Source organism: Aythya marila (assembly GCF_965140915.1).
Source record: "Aythya marila genome assembly, chromosome: 10".
NCBI lineage: Eukaryota > Metazoa > Chordata > Aves > Anseriformes > Anatidae > Aythya > Aythya marila.
The window spans coordinates 5,860,790-5,881,651 of NC_139051.1; the positions used below are offsets into that span (position 1 = coordinate 5,860,790).

At 35.7% G+C, this 20,862-nt stretch overlaps 1 protein-coding gene across 2 annotated transcripts in view; it reads left to right on the forward strand.

Moving 5' to 3' along the window:
- The window catches only part of SUCLG2 (succinate-CoA ligase GDP-forming subunit beta), a 112,686-nt gene that overhangs the window by 37,175 nt on the left and 54,649 nt on the right, over positions 1-20,862 (forward strand). The window contains exons 3-5 of one of the 2 annotated variants that reach the window (XM_082768036.1): positions 14,071-14,170; positions 14,298-14,388; positions 20,261-20,413. In XM_082768036.1, coding sequence (XP_082624162.1) covers positions 14,071-14,170; positions 14,298-14,388; positions 20,261-20,413 — 344 coding nt within the window. The remainder of the gene's footprint in view (positions 1-14,070; positions 14,171-14,297; positions 14,389-20,260; positions 20,414-20,862) is intronic. The other variant, XM_082768035.1, reaches the window with a different exon arrangement.

Genomic DNA, 20,862 nt, shown 5'->3' on the forward strand with positions numbered 1-20,862 from the left:
CTAAACAAAGGGCAAGGTGATATGGGCTGCTTGCACTCCTGTTCCCTGGTGTGCTTCATGCAGGCACTTTTCCAAGCAGAATACATTTATGGAAAAATCAAGTTGTTGATTTTTTTTTTTTTTTTTCGTGGGTGGTGTGTTTTTCTTCTGTATCAACCAACTTAGGAGTAAAACTGACCTGTATATAGAAGTCAAAAAATGCTACTTCATTATTAATTTTGTGGACTTATTTTGGCTCTAATATAGGCAATAGTTCTCAGATGTGTCAGGTACTCATTAGAGAATATTGCCATCATAAAGAGTTACCATTGATTTTACTTCTCAGGATCTGGCTGAAGCTGTGCGGTTTTTGCATTTTAAATGCATTACATAATCCATTAATATTCAGTCCCATGTACAACTAGGATATTCTTATTCTTGCTTAAATGCCTTTCTGGTTGCATACTTGAATTGTCATATAAAAGCTGTGCTGGGAAACTTTATAGAGATTGGCTTTTCTGCTTTGTATTGAATCATATTTTTATCTTTAATAATAAAACACAATTTATTCTTAGAGGCACATATTTACAAGAGGAGGAGACTAAATTGTCAGCAGGAAAAACAGGTGTGTGAAAGTTATCTTTTTTTTTTTTTTTTGAAGAAAAAACAGGAAAACAACTTTGACGACCTTTTACAAAGTGTATTAATTTTCTGCATAAATTACAAATAAAGAGATGTAAAATTTTTGCTCAACCTATGAGTTTGGAAAGTGTTTTTTTTTTATATATATACTGTGAAATGCTGCAGCTAGAAGTCATTTTTCATGTATATTTTGTACAGAAATGGCTCTGGCAACATAAGAGGGCCATATGATTGTAGGACCGTAGAGACTGTAAGGTGCATGTTCAACTGTGTATGGCTGAATTGCTTTGTTGGGTAGTGAATACCAGATAGAAGTAATGGGAAGATACCAATTGATCTTACTACTTGTGTTGTTTTTTTATAATAATTTATAATAAAGCATGTTTGAGAGTGTAAGAAACACCAACTATGTTAAAAATAATAAAAACTTTTTTTTAAAAGTGACTGTTTTTTGGCTTTTTAAAATGTTTTTCCACCTTTTAGAGTGGGTTGGTGTATAGACAATGCTTTTGTAGCCAACTAATGTGCTAGTTCAATGGATGCTACAAGCATAAAAATTAAACAGGCTGATTCTGACTTCAAGTGCATCTTTGCAGGAAAATACTTTTTTTAGTGTATTTTTTTATATTTATATGTTTGTGTCTATACCCGTGCAGGCAGAACGTGTTTACATTTGAGACTCCCTCCTTTGGCATGTCTTGGCATGGTAAAGGTGCAAATATCTATCTACAGAATGCTCATTTCAAATACAGATGGTCTAAAGTTTCAAAACCAGCAATTTTAGCTGGCAGCTCTTGGGTATTTTGGGGAGTGTTTTCAGAGAAGGATACTCTGCACTGTAGCACTTGAAAAACAGAACCTTTAAAAGATGCTTCCGAATTATTGTCACAGATTACGAGTGTTTTATAAAGTTTAGTCTTTTTTTTTTTTTTGATCCAGACTTCCTCAAGCACTGAGAAGCTCCATGACAAGTCAGGTGTGTACAAGGAAAGCTTTGAAAGCAAATCCATAGACCTTAAATTTGAATGCCTGTGTAATAGCTTTGCAAGGCTGAGGTCAATATTATAAGCAATAGAAGTCTGGCTGTGTTTGATTTATGTAGATTTTGAACCACTTTTAAACTACTCATAGTTTGTTTAATGCAGAATTAAATCTTAATTTTTGATGACTGTTCTGACTTAGGTGAATGATAAGAAGCCATGTAGAAAAATGGTAATAGTAATGAAATGTGCGTGATCTTCCAACTACTCATTTGCAAGATTTTTCTTTCTTTATCTTTTTGCTTAATTGATTGTGTAACAGGATAGTTCCTTGGAGATGTCGACGGAAGGCTGCCAACTCTAACCACGAGTCTGCAGTGTCACATGAATGGTATTGCAGTGCTTCATCACTTCGCTCCTTGGACAGGAGAGCAGAAGGCTGCAGTAGCACTCTGGTGAAAGTAATCCACTCTTACTATTTAGTTTTATTTGTTGCCCTCTTTCTTTCATTAGGCTAGGAAAGTTGAGAGCTTCATGAAAAGTTTATTGCATAGAGCACACATCACTAATGTGGATGGCCAAGGTCAGAGCCTTAGATGTCTCGTTCTCTCCATCAACACCTTTTCTGCAGTTCTGGCTGAAGCGTTTCTCCAGAGCTGCACTACACAGAGCCATGAAGCATTCCACTCCTAGGGGAAATTACTTCATTTCACAAAATGGTTCAGGTTCTTCACTCTGATACTCTTCTTTTGCTTCTGTATTTCTTGTCCCTCTGCTGTTTTCCTAGGTTACAGGCATATGGACAGTGCTTTGTGCTGGGGATGGTGGACTTTTTATGCTTTGTTCTGTCATCTTCTAATTGGCTTTATAATTTTATATTTTTATCTATATATTTTTTATTTTTGTCCTAGCCTTTTGGGATACAGTACAGGCTGCCTTGAATGGTGGATCATTTCATTTTACATAAGCCATTATTCTGTGACCAACTAGGGCTTTATTTAAAATTATTTCATTTCTAAAAAATGTTTTCTATACTGAAATCAGGCAATTATTGATATTTCAACTTTGCTGCAGCCTACCAGCAAGCAGGGCCTAACCTCACTTTAGTTGCTGCTGCTTAAAAAGTTATTTTAGCAGATGTAGACGTGGTTCTGCAAGAGTCAACTGAGGTAATATCATAAAGGCAGTTTGTGTGAGTTGAAAGAGAGGATGTGATTGTAGTTGTTCAGTTTCAGAGCAATGGTGTAAGAGAAAATTATTGTGTGTTATCTGATTTCATTTCTCATGTATTCAGTATGTTCATCTTTCAAATTGTAGTCTAGAGGCTGTGTATCCGATTTGCTTTGAAGAAAAATATGTTGATATCAGAATGGCTACATTTGTGACAAATTTGAAAAAGTCTTCCCTTGAGAAACAATAGAAATTTTTGTATAAAAGGGAGGAAAAAAAAAGATTGTGTTAGAAAAGGAAGATTCAAGAAAGAAAATAATGATTTAGATTCTTATGAGTTTGTTTAGGACACATACTAGAGATAATACTTCTTGTGGGGGAAATGAGAAAATGATGAGTTTGGTTGATAATTAATTGCTTTAAATGAAATCAATTATTTATCTTTAAAATGTCACTTTGGGGTAAATGACTGTACACCAAGTATATTTTTAGTAGCAGTTTTGTCAGTAATTTAGCAAGTAAAATGCTGCTTTTCAGTATTTCTTAGTAGCTAAAACACTAATGATGTTTGTAATACATCACTGATATACAAAGAATAACTTACATACTCCATTTAATGTTTGTGGGTTTTTTTGTAATGTATCACCATTTTTTACTTTTACTATACAATTTTTAAAAGTCAACTGTTGGTGTTGTATTACTTTTCTATACTTGGGACCTTTATATGGAACTTTTAAAGGCAATTCTGAAGAGCAAAAGGGATGAATTGTTAGGATTGTAGCTAAGGTAGTATATCCTGCTAAAAAGCTGTATTTCTCCACAGATAGTTCCTTGCAAGTAGAATGCTGTTTTGCAGTAAGGTGGTAGCCAGATTTTTCATAGTATTATGTGTTGTGTGCTAACTTTGATCGAATCATGTAGACCATGTTGCAAGTTGTTGAAAATCTAAAGCAAATACTAGTATGAAATGCCCAGTAGAATACCAAGGAAAGAAAACAGAAGCAGGGGGCCATGTGAGTTGACTTGCCTCCTGGTACGGATGTTTGCTTCAAGTATATCAACTCCTAAATATATCTTTCCAGGAAAAAAGATCCCATTCCCAGGGATGGCTTTCCTGTGTCTCTAACAGTGTGCCTATAAGATCATTAAATCATTATAAGAAACCAAATTGACTAATACAGAATTTGAGATTTTCACAATACAAAGATTCACAAATTGCTCAATAACAAGCTTTGTACAAAAGAGCACCCCATTTCTTACGCTGTAACATATTATCTAGGTGTATATATGGACTTGCCACAGCGCTTTCAAACTGAGAAGAAAATATAGTATGTCTGGTGTGATGCAGGTTGGTGAGATATGGTAGACCTACTCAGGTATAATGCGTTCTGGAAGTGCAGATTTTGGGAAAGGATCATTATACTTGCAGATGATACTGTTGAGCATTCTCTTCTCTAGTAGCTAAACTTACAGGGTTTTTGTATACAAACTACTATCTGTAAGTGCGTGTATATCTATCTTCTCAAGGTAGACATTCCAAAATACTGTAGTATTTTCAGTTAGACCTGTAAATTTCTTAGGTATGTGTATTTCTTGTTGAGTACTTTTGGGTTATTTTACTATTAACTGAAGTTACAGGCTAGATGTTAATTGAATATTATTGCATTATGCAAACAGTAGTTAAATTTAGATCATTTCTAATAAAATACACAAAGGAGAATAATTTTTTTCTTCTCTTTTGTCTCTGCACTTACCATAATTTTTATATTCTGTACTTTAGAACATGAATATTCTGTTTTAAGTTTTTAGATTAATGAAATCTTTATGCTGGTAGATCTACATATATGTGTGTATATATTATATATAAAAGCAGTGCATAGACTGTTAGGGGAAAAAAAATCCTGTGAGTATGAATTTGAAAGGATGTTAAATTTCCTTCTCTTTGGCTTATCTTCAGTATAGCCTCAAAATATCTTTCCACAAAAGATGAATTTGACAAAATTGCTCTCTTGAGAATCGACAAAGATCACAGTGTACAGTACTTTTGAATGCAAGAATTCAGCAGATTTAAAAATAGGTATATTTAGAAAGGCATACAATCCTCTTGACTTTAAAATAATACGTTGATGTCTAAGTTTTTGATATATTTTCTTCCTATTGCTCTTTGTTTAGCAAAATCTCTTGTTAATATTGTCCCCAGGAGATGTGCAGATGATAAGAATCATTTATATGATGAGTGAATGTGTTTGGATCTGCCTGTGTTGGTGGTGAATGCTGCTTTCCAGCTACCCAGGGCTAGCTTGTGCTCTGCAGTCTCGCTGCTCATGAGAAAAACAACAAAATCTCTCTGCCCATCAGTTTGACTTCCAGTAGTAGAGGTAATAAAAGCAGTTATCCAAGGTGCTTCTAAGGAAACTTTCCCTTCCCATATGCAGGTCTTAGTCCAGAAGTGTCCAGTGAGTAAGGTAGCCAGCTCTGCTATCTCCATTTTACAGTAAGACACGTTAAGAGTTTATCAAACTTTGGGTACACAAGTGGGAGTCCCATATCCAGTTGCTCTACAATTAGCACATACAGAAGGTGTTACAAGGGTCAGAGAGGAGGAAGGGGGCTGCCAGGGGATCATCTGGAGCAACAGCTTAAGTTTCATTTACGTGGGAGTAGAGTAGTTCCTCAATTACAGTCACATGCCTGTGTTGGATAGTGTGAATTGCTGGAAAAATAGTGGGGTCCTGCAGTAAGCCTACAGGCTCCCAGATGCCAGCACGGATGGGACTCCTCTGACTGTCAGAGCTCTGCAAATGCTTGCGCTTGGGCAGGGACAAAGCTGTTAACAAATCCATGCAAGGGGTATAGTGGAGTATCAGAATCAGAACATGCATTGTGGTACACAGATCTTTGTACAAGCTGTTGTTATGAAGTTGCAGTTTCAAAAGAGAGCCTTAATTATGAGCTTTGAGGCATACATTGTGATTAATTGTAATATTCCGTGTTAGCACAGACTGGAAATGTGTGAATGGGGAAGAAGCTGAGGAAGTGTTTGGATCCTTCTGGACAGCTGCAGACATTCCAGAGTTTCATTTCCTTCGTGCCCTTGTGCCCATATGTATTTTTATGGTGGTGTGGGTTGGTGGTTTGGGTTTTTTTGTGCATAAAGATTAGAAAATAACTTTTAATTGTTACTTATGAAGCACCATATGGCTTTGTAATTTCGCCTTTCCATGGAATGTGGAAAAAAAAAATAATTGGAAATCACACTCAAAAATCTATTATTAAGCTAATCAAGCTAACAGCTTGTCCAGTGTCCTCATACAGTGTATGTTGTGACTGTGTATAGTAAGAAGCAGCTCTTTATAAATCCATAAAGAAAACTAAGGGGACAAACAGAAGCTAAGAAAAGAAGAGAGACTGCGTACATTGGTACAGTGCATGGTCACCAATATTGTTAGCTCAGCTAGGAATCTGCTGGGTAAAATTAAGGACATTTAGTGTTTAAACAGCTGCTTTATAGTGTGATATAAATCATTAATATTATTCTTCCATGATCAGAAACTAAAGGGTTATCCCAGGGGATAAAAGGTTTTTATACCATCTTTTACTTTTCCTCTTCCTTTGTAAAGCTAATCGAATGGAAACTTAAGTAATGGTGGTAATGTTGCAGTTGTTTTTATATTGTTTTGTTTGTTTGTTTGTTTTCCATGTGAATTCCCTTGTTTCTTGCTTAGGTTTCCTATTTTATGCTCCATATTTAAAAGTATATTCTATTGCCACTCTTTTATGCTTAAAAGTAAATTATGGAAGATTTAATATATATTCCCCAGTTTTTATGTTTTCTACATTAAGTACAAATTTTTCAATGTCTGCAGTTTAGTAATGGATAAAAGAATCAGAATCAGTCAGAATCAGAAAAGACTTTTTTTTTTCTGGCCTGTCTGCCTTATGCCTTATACATAATCACAAAGAATAAAGTTTTGAAATCCTTCCAGGAAAACAGGTGTGAGTATTGTTGCAGTTAGGGGCGAGAGCAGTGTTGGTTCTTAATGACTGCTTGACTTCAGCACTACAGATTGCATGAAACCTGTTCTCTGAATTGCATTAAAACAAATGGAGTTATGGAATTCAATCAAGAATTTAGGACTGCCTGAATCTGCTAACTTTGAAATATGTTTGTGTGTGTATATATATATATATATATATATATATATACACAATACATATATATATATAGTGTGTTTAAAAAACTAAATGTCTTCAGAATACTTTGGAAAGGGAAACTTGAAATCCCTGAAAACTTTGAAAGGTAAAGAAACTAAGAAAACTATAAGTAAACTTGTTTTGCTGTAACTCTTTTCTGTACTTAAGGCAAAAGTGAAATGTGGAGAGAAATAACTTGCTAAAAGTCAGGTAAAATGATGAGTTTTTAATTTTGAGTGTTTTAAGAAAGATGCATCGCAAGATTTATAAGTATTTTATATTTATAAGGAAAACAGATAAATTCCGTATCTGGTTATTGAACCACACAGTTTTGCATGCCCAAATTTCTAATAAATCTCAGTACATACTAATAGATTAGACTGAGATGCTTTTGTGATGATGTCAGGTAATAGGGAATCACACCTGATACACAGCAGAAATATTCGTTGCTTGCTTTTGCAGATTCTTAGTCTGAAATTGTCCAAAGAGGAGAAAATTATTTTAATGTCCATATTACAAAGAATACTATGAAGTCATAAAGAACAAAAATGGTGGATATAATGACAGAAGAAATATGCTTGCATGGATTTTTATTTTGTTCAGTATGTGCTATACAGTATGCTGCAGGAGGGCAGGCTGTTGTTGCAGGTTACAGAATGTGTCCTTCTCTGTTTTACCTGTAGGATGGATGTTGTCTGAGAGCTGGCATAAAAAGCTTTTGCTAGTTCTGTCGATAGACTTCAGTGCTCTTCCACCATGTGAAGAATTTGTTCCCCCTCTGGATTTTTCAAACCACGTCTCCTCCTGTGTTTGTAAGAGAAGATGACAGGTAGTAGTTTGTCTAAACCCTGGGTCTATTCCAGAGCAAAATTACATTAAAAATAATGAGAATTTAGGTTGAAAAGAGAAACTCGTAAAGGTTGGCAAATTATCAGAAACAAGATTTCTGATAAAATTTTAAACATGTATGTACAATGAAAGAATTTTAATGTGAAAACTTTTCTTTGGATCCCTGCCTCGAGGTGCATATTTTTGCCTGCTGCTGGATGTCGTGAGGTTCTGTTTGCTATATAAGTAATTTATCAACTTTAACTTAAATATAAGAAGTGTGATTACTTTTACTTTGAGGTTTAAGAGTGCACTATTAAGAGTGAGCTTTAGCTTAGTTGATTTTATCTAGCTTTAAAATTTTTATCACCGGTGAAGTGTGTAGTAATGGTTATGAAAGCAATTAATAACAGCACTGACAGAATCAAGAGACTGACTAATTTATCATTATAGATTTTAATGAGGCTTATAATCTAGCAATAAATATACAATATATTCAAAAGCGTGGAGTCATGAAAAGGATGATTTATTTAACTTTAAACCAGTCTGAAAACCAAAGGTTGTAGAAACTAGATGTGTAAGAACATAATTCTTTTCAGCGTTACAGAGCAGAAGGATGGAAATAACAGAGGAAGGGAGTTAAGCTTAAAATAAGGGCAGGGGGGAACACAAATCAGTTGCACAATTCATTCTGAAGATGTTGAAGCACACCAGTAGTTTTGTAGATGTGGGATGAATCTTGTTTTGGACAGCTTCCATTTCCTGTCTCGATCTGCTTCCTTGGCAGGGCGTAGGAGCACCTCAGACGTCCCTGCAGTGCTCAGGAGTTGGGGGGCAGCAGGAGCAGTAGCAAGACTTGCTCTGTGGGAAAAGCTGTCTCAGATTTCAGAGGAAGTTCATGTAAAGTGGCACAAATACGAACAGTTCTTACAGCAACTTTGGGATTCAGAGTTCAGTTTGGGAATTATGCTCAATTACTGTTTTTAAATATTATTGTTCATCCTTACAGCTTTTATTGTTCTCTCTTCATTCTTGTGCTGGTGTAAGTACACCAGAGTGTGTCTGGACAAGAGTGTTGTTAAAGAATAGTAAGCACCTGCAGGATCCTGCCTAAGCAGTGTAATGGGATGGCTGAAACTTTGGAAAATAGATTAGAGATGGTCTTTCCTGAAGAGAAGTTAGAGAAAGACAAAAGTAGCAACAACAAAAGAGGACAGATGAGATCCAGAAAAGTAGGCTTCCTTACTGAGAGGGAAAGATTTTACTGTTGAATCAGCTAGAGGTAGGAAAAAAAATAATCCAACCCACAAATTTAACCTTTGTAAGGGGAACTCTGTTGCAGAAGACAAGCTTTAAACTGCAGAGATGCAGCCTGGGGGAGGTTATCCAGAATCCTTAGCAGGCACTCCTGCACTTGAGCTTTTTCCATCACCACTGATGGGGAAACTGAAGTAGGAGCAGCATGTAGGCATTCTGGGTTTTGGTTCTTGTGCTGTCTGAAGTGAGGTGTAACTGCTGTCAGAAAAACTTCTGTAATGTCTCACTTATTTTCATCAAATGAGGGGCAGAGGAGGGAGAGACAGAAGGGAGAAGTGTATTGGGAAGAGAAGCTCTGTTCTAGAAAATCAGTAAATCAGTGAAATCAGTAAATTATTGTCATGGCTTGCTGGGAATTGGTCATCCTTTGGGCATCCCAGCCAGTCCTTATTGGAGTAATATTATAGACTGTCATGAAAAAGATGGTGATTAAAGCTTGACCAGACAAAGGGAAGCTAGAAGTTGAACGTGTCCAAAGGTAACAACGCAATTTGTGTTCCTCGGAGGGCTTCTACTGGGTATTAGGTTGGCCTCTGCCTCCTTCTGAAGGTAGAGAGTTTGGAGCTGCTGGCAAATGGAAGTACCCCATCTAGCTCTCACAGGACTTTGGGGAGGGGGAGTGCTTGAAGAGCTCTGCCCTACATACAGCACAACCCAATGATACTGGGTGAAGAAGGGTGGCTAGCAGAGTGCTTAAAACTAATACCTGCCCAACCCCACTGTGGCTGGGGTCATCTGTGGCGTATTGAAGGATGGAGGAGTCTTACTGACCCCTGCTGCCTTTGTGGATGGGCTCTCATGGGTTTGTGGGCTCTGTGTTTGTGCTTCTGTTTGGGTCAGTGAGGAGTTGCTGCATCTGTGAGATGTTAATTTGGCATGTCCTCAATTTGTCTTCATTGCGGTGTTCCCATGGCACTGGGCTGCTTCCATCTATTTCGCAACATGTCCTAACCTCATAACAAGAGGGATGTCTGGGTTTGGCCCTTCTCTTGTCATCAGCTGCCTTACACTGGGGTAAAAATACATGAATGTAATACTGAATTGGGTTCTGCATTTTTAAGAGGTGCAAACACTAATTAATTTTCCCAGAACCCCTGCAGATAGAGAAGCCAAGCTGCAGAAAGTTGCGTGGTGAGACTGAGATGTGATTAGGATTTTGTATGAGACTGCCTCCCATTCAGTCCCATGCTCTAATTCTGAAGTGTGTGAAGCCTTGCCAGTGTATTCCCTAGTGCACTGCTATAATTTTTTTGTTCCTAAACAGGCAAGAGTGAGGCCTAATACTTTGTTGTCTTGCATTGTCTATTCTATGCAGTAGTTTAATTTTGGTAAGCTACAGCACGTGTTAATGTAATTTTTAACACGCCTAATTTGCAATCACACAGTCATATCAATAATAATGGTAAGTTGTTCACAGGTAATAAATTAGTGTACCCTATAACGGGCAGAACTATGGTTCTCAGGGTATTGTTTCATGATGAAGAATTCAGTAGTTAAATATACACAGCAGTGGGCTGAGAACAAGCTGTTCATTTTTGCTGCAAGCAGTACCAGTGGACCAGAGTAATCATAGCTCCCCAAAGCAGGACAGATTTTATTGATTCTAAATAGGCTTTCATTATAGAATCAAGCTTGTTGTAATCGCAAGGACGATCTCTGCCATTGGTATTCACAATGCTGACTGAAGGGAAGGAGATATATTGTTCAGTGCAATGTAAAGGATGCTTGTGCCTTGGAGTTCTGTATTTTGTTCTGTCGAAACGACTGAATTTATTTAAAATAGAAGTACTTAAGTCTTTTTCCTATGTTGTTAGGTTAAATTTGTTAGAAACGTAGTTGGACCCAACTACAGTTGTGAAATCTTAAACTCTGAGGCCATTTCTGAGAACTGCTGGTCCCGCTTATTTAATGGCATCTGGCTTAGGAACAAGTTGTATTTTTGCTCAATTTTTTAAAGGACTCTTCTATCATTTTTTTTCTGTAAAATTAGCATGTGTGTGTATATATGATTCAGTTAATAAACTGTTAAGTCTGAGATATTAATGTGTCCAAGTTAAAATTAGTTAAGAACACATGCTGTTACCAGAAATGCGTCATTAATCTGCAAGGAGCAGTTTGCAACTATTTGCTGCTAAATTAGTGACACTTAGCAAACAGTCTTTTTTTGTATTATTTTTAATGTGAAAGAAATTTTTATATCAACAAATCTATATGCGCTCAAGAAACAAGCTGTGTGTTTTGTTTGTTTGTTTTTTAATTTTATACAAAGGTTTATCAGTCAATGGACATAAACAGAAGTTCATTGGAGCCTTAATTACCAAATGCATTGCTGTTGAAAATGTTGCACTGTACTTTATGGGGGTGTAAAGATATGTTGCTTGTGCTAGGTTCTCTTCAAATGCAGTATTTATAACCACACAATCCTTCCTTAACATTTTTCCAACCTTACTGCAGCAGTTTGGAAGGGTGCTAATTGAAATTAATTACAGCTTTTTGTTTTTAATGAGTACAATATTGACTTTATATACAGCTTTTTATTTATTTTTGTTAGAGCCTACAAATGAAGGTGAAGGTGAATTGCTTCATACATTCCAACTTAAAACATGTTTTTCTTTGGGGGTTGACTTCCATAACATAATTTGGGAATTCAGGCAGGAGATGGCATAAAAACAGCTCTGTGTGAGCGTTTCAAGAGATCGGCTCTTTAAGTAAAATGGTGATGTTAAGTAGTGAATCAGCTTGGTAAGTACTGAATGATCAAGCCTAGTTACTATAAAATAAGATCTGGCTGGTTTACTTCATTTTACAGAGCTTGGGCAAATAACTATTGAATTAAATTGCTTCCTGTTGCTTTCCCCAGGGCAAGAAGAACCTGCTGTACCGTGCTCTGCTGAGCTACTATATTGATTAGTTCTTCACGTCTAATCCTTACATGGTTATGCTTACTTTCTAGTGTGTTTATTTATGGTTTTGATAGTTGTTTTTCTGAAGTTATTGTATTGCCTTGATAGTCCTCTAGTGGATTATAAAAACGTAGACATTATTTCCTTTCTTTACCTTCATTTGTTGTAGCCAAATGAAGATAATCAGCGCTCTGCAGCGTGCCATTTATGACTAAAAAGGAGTTGCTGGCCTAGTGATGGGTGGCACAGAGGGCAATGATCATTGGCTCAGCTGACATCACATACCACTGACAACCAAAACTCATCCCAAAGCACTGTTGGGATGGTTGGCACCTAAACAGATCTAATTAAATGCTTGCAGCATCTATTAATGATACTATATTAGATTCTTTATCACAGCAGCTATTGGGATGTTAGGGTTTGCTTCTGTAGCTTGGGAAGTGATTTATACTTTTAATTCATCTTAATAATTTGTGTGCTTATAAAATACTTGATATAAAACTTTTTGTTGCATTTAAATTTCCTTGTTATCTGCCTTGGAGTGGCATGAATAATAGGGAGCTCAGAACATGAATATATTGGAATGCATGAAATATTTTCAAGGTGAATGCTTTTAAGTTTCAGAGTGATGTATGTCAGGTGTTACTGAATGGATTAACATCTGGAGGGATTTTGTCTTGAGAAGCTTGGGAATCGGGCATCTCCTGGTGCAGTACCTCCGATAGCTATGTTAAAAATACATTTCTGTCTTAATGTGGAAATTAGAATATATGTATTTTATAGTATTTTTTTTTCTGTCCTAATATACAGCTTGCTTTTTTGTTGCTGAAATGTATTATCCTCAAACTTTGAAATGATGCTGTGTTAGAAACTGAGCTTCACCAAAAATGATCTCATATCCAAAAGTGTATTCAGTCATCTGTAAAATATTTATATGTAACACAAAACTAGAAAGCCTTTGTCTGCTTGACTGTAAGTATCTATATATCCTCTATGCCACTTAAGCACTAAGTCTGTCAATTTAATAACAAATTGTTGTGTTTTCTTGGATACTTGCATCGACTGTTTTGATTCAAGGGGTGACCTCATCCAAACATCAGTAAAGTCAGAGAACCCCACAGAATTCAGAGGATATTGACTCAGTCACAAAACAACAATTTTATTCTTTAGGCCATGACTAATTTAGGACAGGATATGTTAATTTTAGGATCTCAGACTTTGCAAAATACCTAGTAATTTCATGGTAATTGTAATTGTAAGAATTGACAGTATTTGTTGTTGATGAACATCTTATAGCCACCTGGAAGATCTTTGTGGTTCAAGAAGCATCCATGGAGCTGCAGAGATGATGAAGGATGGTTTTGTTTGTTTTGTTTTTTTTTTCTTTTCCCCATTTTACTCGATAAGGATATGAAGATCTCTTCTGTTTGGAACCTGTGTTTCACTGCAATTACTTTTTTCACTTTGTCTTGCTGCACTTGTTACTGTTACGTTCACATTGCCAAAGCTTTAAATGATGCCTTCTCTCATCTGAAGGGCATGGGATAACATGTTTTCTGTTGCTGGATTTACTTGGTAATGCCAGCATCAGTTGTGAAGGTCGATGAAAATTTCTTTTATAACCACTTCCACAGCCTTACTTTCATGTATTCAGAGCAAGGACTGGAGTGTATTTTCCTTGATGAGAATTTTTGTTCTGCATTCAAGAGAAATTATGGTTTGATTCATGATTTAAAAAAAAACATGCCAGAGTGTAAGCCAACAAACCATATCAGCATACAGTTTGATATGCAGGTTGTGTAGTATTAATAGCATGATTTTTATCTAAATAATGTCGTATTTATCTAGCTGATAGTTACTATATATTTATCCTTTAATCTCCTTTTTCTTTTTTCAATGTTGCTTTATAAAATGGTGAATTGACTATGATTTTATTGCTCACCAGTTTCGAACTTCCCATTTTTTTTAAACAATCTAACCAGCAAATACGTTTTAAACTTAAGCTAACAAGCTCAATAAATGACACATGATAGAATAGCATTGTGTTTCTTTCACAGAGGCAAAGGAAATTGTTCTGAAGGCACAGATTCTGGCTGGAGGGAGAGGAAAAGGTATTTTCAACAGTGGATTGAAAGGAGGAGTCCATCTAACTAAAGAGTAAGTCTTTAAAATTGGAAAAAGTGTGAATTAATTGATTTTGTTTTCATATTTAAGCTGTTTACAATTGCTATTTGACTTTCTTTTAATATCTTTCAATAGGCTAACCTTTTTCCTTTGTTTGTAGCCCTAAGACTGTTGAACAGCTTGCTAAACAGATGATTGGGTACAATCTGTCAACAAAGCAAACTCCAAAGGATGGTGTGACAGTGAAAAAGGTAAGATATATGCCTCTTAAAAGTTGAGAACTCTGTTTAGCTACAGCATGTATTAACATGCTGTGCTATATGCCATAGATTTTTTTCCATTCCTTTTCCAACATCAGATTTCTTTCATCTGGTTGTTGAAAGAAAAAAAAATACATTACACTTCTTATCTTTGTATGCATATGCTTTGTCTATAAAATTCAGCATACCTAATTTCTCATAGCTTCATCCTTTATCAAATATATACTAAATGCTAGCAGAACTCTATATAGCATAGCTGTACATGCATATAGACTGTCTGCTAAGAGAAGTAATATATACATGATGACTTGCAGTATTATTATCTTTAATTCATTTACGAATAACTTTGGGCAACCCTCATTAAAGATAGAGACAGATGATTTTGTATGAGAATGATCTCAATTTAAAAAATAAAAAATGGTCGCGATTGAAAGTATTTTGTTTTTAACATGTTGTGGATGCATGGTAAAATGTGGGCATGGTCATGGTTGAGTTGAGCTAGTATGCTGTAATTAATTTTCACTTCTAGCTTAGTACAATTCTCAAAGTCAGGAAATCCTAGCAATTACTTACCTACTATGTATGTTTTTATCTCTTGCTTTGTTTGTCTGAACAAAGATCCTCAGACAGGTGCGTAGTCAAGACCCACACTGTATGTGATGCCAAGAGATAATTTGGCATGAGCTGAAAGGAATTGCAGTTCACTTTTTAATATATTGTGAACAGCTTGGTATTAACATAGAAGGGGAACACTTGTCTGGAAAGCATCTATCTAATGAGGGCTGGAGAAGGGTGCTCAGGTGGTTCTTCTCTTGGGGAGCAAGAACAGCAAATTACCATCACTCCTGATAGGTGTTGTTAAAAAGAAATACTAGATATTAAAAAGAAGGAACAGTATTACTATTAAGGCATGTCTGTCAGAGATTGTGATAACAGTAAGGTTATAAAAAAGGATATACATTTCCAATATTAAGGCACTCTGCTTTGAGAATTGTGTATTGTAAAAGCAGCTTGCCTTTATAAATTCTTTGGTTTTATTCTTTTCCTGTAGTTGAGCTACTTAAAATGCATCAATACAGGAAATTTTACTCTTTTGTCTGAGTGCAAGTCTATTCATTTATATGTTCGGTTCTGAAAAGGAAACTTTTAAGTTTTCTTTGAAATTGATAGAAATGAAAGAAAGGTATGACTCTTGGGAATTTTTGAGTAAGATTATTTAAAGGATTTATATTAAGATGACTTCTGTGTCACGTATAGAATAGCTACAGAAGATTTAACTTATAGTTTTCCTTCCCATCCCCATCTTTCTTGTATAAGTAACAGTCAAGAGTAAGCAGCAAGGGCATATATGAAGCATAAGGTAAAGTTTGTGCTACTGAACTTAAGAGATTTATTTTGATGAGACAGAAAAGTAGCCTTGATAGTATATTTTTTCCTTTAAGTTGCATGAAAACTTTGCAGGAAATACTTTGTAAAAATACTTTGTAAGCATTTTAACATGGATTCATGATAAATCTGTATGATACTTTTCACTGAGAGAAGCTGATCGTCTATTGTCAGACATTACATTCTGATTTTACAGTTCATTCTTAAAAGTCATAGGCTAATTCATATGTTTATCACACAGATACATAACAAGGTAACAGTATGTTCTAAATAATTTTGGTGTCAAGGTCTTGAGTCTTGGTAATTTATGGTAAGATCATATATCCTGTTTTAAAGTAATTAAATATATAACAGATTGGTTAATGATATCCTCATTGTTTGTTAGAGAGTTGAAGAAAACCTGCTTAAAGTGATGCATCTGTGTCATCAAAAAGACCATTCCCCAGGAAAAAAAAAAAAAGTGTCTTTTAAAAACACCTATATTTCTCAAGTTTAGCCCATTCTAGGATCTTGAAGATAGTTAAAGGATTTGAGGCATTCAGGTTTGCAGTATCAAGACTGCAGTGCCAAACACTGAAACTTTAATCAAGGCACAAACTACATAAATGTGAATAAAAATGGGTTTAGCTGTGTCTAGGCTCTCATTTAGTGAAGAGGGCAGATAGTAGTGCACAGAAAATGCCAGACAGACTCTTCATATTTGCTTAGAGGAGTAGGGAAGTTGAGAATAGAAGGCAATTTTGTTCAGTTTCAAGGCATTTGCTCACTCTGTGTGTATATGTAAGAATGCACGTTTATGTGTACTTAAAGAAGATTGCAGTTCACCCTGAAAAGAAGAGGCATATTTTTACATTTTTTGAACTTTTCGCTGTTTTTGTAATTTGAGGGAATTCTTATGTTTAAAAATAAGTAAATAAATAGTAAAACTTGTTTTTTCTTTTTTATTTATTTTCAGAAGGAAAATAGTTATTAAATCACTTTCTTCAAGGCAAACAATGAGTTATTGTCAAGTCAGGGAATGGAAGTCACCTTTTACATGTTTTTGTAAGGAAAGAGAAAAGATGGAATTTTCGTACAATTAGAGTAATTATGGAACAGAAAATTGAGTTTTTAGATTGCTTTCTCAGCTTGTGCAGAATTTAAAGTGTGTTTGTGCTTTTTTAGACAGTTTCTTAAATAAATAGCAGGCTCCTCAGTTACTTCATAACTTGTAAGCTATTTTGTGAGTTTACATAAAATCCTCTTATGGCAGCTTGGAATTTGGAGAGCCTGGTTATCTGAGAAGACAGTCTTCTCTAATCATGACAACCTGATAAATTGCTACCTGTGTTGTCTCTCCAAGAAATAATGATTAACATTTTGAATATTTGATTCAGTATAAAGAGCCGTTATAGTTATCCTCATGAAATTAGATGTGACTTAATTTTTTAAGTAATGATTCGTTTTTAAGAAGGAAAGCTTGAAGTTATCGTGAAATTCTGAAGAAATTTTTTTTTTTTCCCCAGGGCACTTTAAATATAAGCCTGATGTGGTAAGCTAGATAGTTTAAATATAAACCAAGTGTGCAAAACTGGATACTTCTTTGTCATAAGCAAATAGACAAAATATCAGAAAAGTTTGTAGATTTATTTGCACCCTTTTCATTTTTCAACCTTAGTTCATTATGGGTTCGCTTTAGTTACTTTAGTTTTGTCAAGTGAATGATGGGTAGCATTTAACAAATAATATTTAACGCCACTCTCCCTGTTTTTGCTCTGCAGCAGAAAGGGAGGATGGTGAAGGGAGGATGGTAACTGTTTTCACTGGGAGTAGAGAGATGTTGCACCATCTGACAACAATTTGTACGCTACAATAAGCTTGCCTATTACAGGATAGACAGACTAGTGGTAGTTTCGTGAGGTAAGACAGAACTATTTGGTGATGTTGGCATGGTTAATTAGCAATGGTAAGAAGAAACTTGGCTCTGAAGCAGCAATGGAAAAGATACCCGATTTAATAATACATGTTCCACCTGCTGTGTTTGCAAACATAGTCCTAAAGATTCACTGTGCTGATCCCCGTCATAAGCCTGGCCTGGATCCTGAGCACTCTGGAAAATGAACAACTCTGACAAGTTCCAGTAGGACCAGGTGGTTTTGTTTGACCTGAGTCTAAAGCAAATAACTCACATTTTTCAGATGCATTGATGCAGGATATGTACGAAGGTGAAACCATTCACTCAGGTAAAAGGTCTAATTGTAGCAACTCAAGGATGCTTTCCATATCTTTGCTTTTAATTTGATGAATTCTGGCAGGTAGCTGAGCTATGTTTCTGAAGTGGGCTTTTAGCATCCCTTTTATAGTAGTCTAAAATAGGCAGATGCTTTTAAGAGATATGGTAGTTTTTCTGTTTTCTTAGTTGTCTCCTTTCCCCTAGTTTCCCTTAGTTTGCTTTGTACAGTTGCTTGTTTGAACTATTTCTTTACGTTACCCCATGTTCCATGAATGAGGAAAGGTAAAAGTAGAAAGAGGCAAAATTACTATAAAGAGTATCTTTTCCAAGTCAAAACACAATAAAGAAATAGCATCTTTCCTTGCATTGAGAACAAGAGAGTTTCATTTAATTCCTTGTCTCTTACTTTTTTTTTTCTGTTCTGTTGAGATGTACAACCTGGCAGAAGGTAAGTACATTATTTCTTATGTACTCAGGAGTAGAATGTCAAAATAGTGACTTGGGTGAAAGTATAGTGCATCTTTCTTGTTTATAGTCCTTGAACTATGAAAACCCCAGAAATATTTACTTGATGGAACACATCTTGCTGGGTAGGCAGAGTTTTAAGACTGCAGGTGTGTGCATGCCTCTTGCATCTCCGGAGTTTGAACTGCTGACTGATAGAATGAATTTCACCTTATCTTTCATTCAGAGTGATGATCTTTGCCTACCATCATTTTTCAGAGCTGTCACCTGATAAACAGACCACATTAAAAAGACACTGCCGTTTACTCCTTTTTAATTATATTAATCTTAAGGAAATATTTTTTTCCTTATTTCTGCTGCTTCCATTGAAAGATATGAAACGATGCTTAAGAGATTGGTTGTCAGAGGGAGAAGCTGTAGTGCAAATTAAAGTGCAGATGTGACTGCTCAGCTTCCAGGTTGAAAAGCATAACTGTTGTCTTAGAACAGAGCTCTAGCAGTGCATAGTAGAGCTACGGTCTTTGCACCTGAGATTATGGCACCTGTTACGAGTGTAAAGAACAATTAGTAGCGATCATATGCAGACGTTTTTTAAAATGAAGAACATTTGGGAAAATTTGGTATTCTTCCATCAAACCTACAATTTTTTGAGTCCTTTTCCAACAATAAAACTACGTAGTTTCTGAAATTGCTTTCACAGTTATTGTTAAACTACTGCAAAAATCACAGTTCAGATAAAGAGGAGAGCATAGTTACTGTAATACTTAAATGGAAAGGCCTTTGACTTTTGGCATATTTTTGGGAGGAGAGAAAAAACTGTAATGAAGAATTTACATGGGCCATTCCCCCTCATGCTTAATGTGAGTACTTGTAGATTCAAAACATGTAGGACTTGAATATTTTTTTTGTTACATGCAGAAGTATCTGTCAGATATTGATACAAAATGGCTCTGTAGTTTATAGTGATACAGAAAAATGAGTAGCTTTTTGGAAAAACAAATTCCTGTGTTTTTAGATTGTGCCAATATCTGAGGGTGCACATCTGCTTGTCTCTAAAGTGAAAGTACAAAGCTGGATGGCAGAATTAGCTGTATCCTCATTTCTTTAAGAAATATTTAGGCAGGGCAGGAATACAGTGCTAAGATTGTAAGTGTAGGAGGTGGCCTTCTGTGAGAAGGAGGTAGAGAGTTTAAGAGACACTTTGCTGGTGAGGAGTGCCACTACCTATGGGATGCATCAGAAAGCCAACATAACACCCTTACATGAATGTGATTTGCAAGACCAGTCCCTTGCGACTCAGATTTTTCAGGGGGCCACATGTTAAAGTGCTTGTTGGGAATGAAAAGGTGTTGTGGAGGTTGTCTTTGCAGCAGCTATGATTCTCTTCTTGGAAAAATCAGCACTAGGTTCCTGGTTTACAGTGTTTATTGAATATGAGAATAGCAGCATCAGGGGAGTCTCTCATTTAGGGAGACAAGATTTATTGAAAAAAAAAATCACTGGGTTATATTATCTTGTAAAAGCAATGGAACGAATGTTTCTTTTCAGGAGAGTAAGTATCAAACTGGTGCTTTTTAAGGCGTAGAAGAAAACATGAGCCACAATGTTCTGTGCTTGATCACAGCAGATGGAAATACTGTCTCTTACTGGTTCTGTTAATTTGTACTTGCTATTACATTGCAAAAGATTTTAGCGCATTGACACATCAAGGAATTAAAGCTGTGTTCAGATTAGGTGTAACCAACTAGATAGATCAGTCAGAAATGTTGCTGTTTTCTTTTCCCCTGTATTGATTTTTAGGTGATGGTTGCAGAAGCACTGAATATTTCAAGGGAAACATACTTTGCAATTTTGATGGACAGAGCCTGCAATGGACCTGTTATGGTTGGCAGTCCACAGGGTGGTGTTGACATAGAAGAAGTTGCAGTTACTAGCCCAGAACTTATCTTTAAGGTATTTCAATAATGTTTAAGATTCAACATTTTCCTTATCAGTTATCGAAAATATTATATGCAATTTTTCCTTCTTTTTCCATTTACCTTAATTCTGTGTGCAGAAAGAAGATAGCAAGAACCACAGGAAATGTGTTAATCTAAATAAGAGTCCAGACCTGTCATCTAGTAAATGATAAAACTGTGTATAACACCTGATTTTGTCAGTATGTGTGTCTGCAGCTTGGTTAGAAAGAGCTTATATTTGGCTGTTAATGTGTTACGTTGAATTTAACATATGACATGTTTTTATGAGTGGTCTGGTGTGTTACTTTGCAGAAGGTACACAGTTCTTTGACAAGTGGGTCACTGCCAATGTGATTATTGTTTCTGTTTTTTTTTCTCATTGATGTAGTTATTAATTATTTTTTAGTACCTGGTTGACTTTTGCATCTGAAATACAGATGTTAT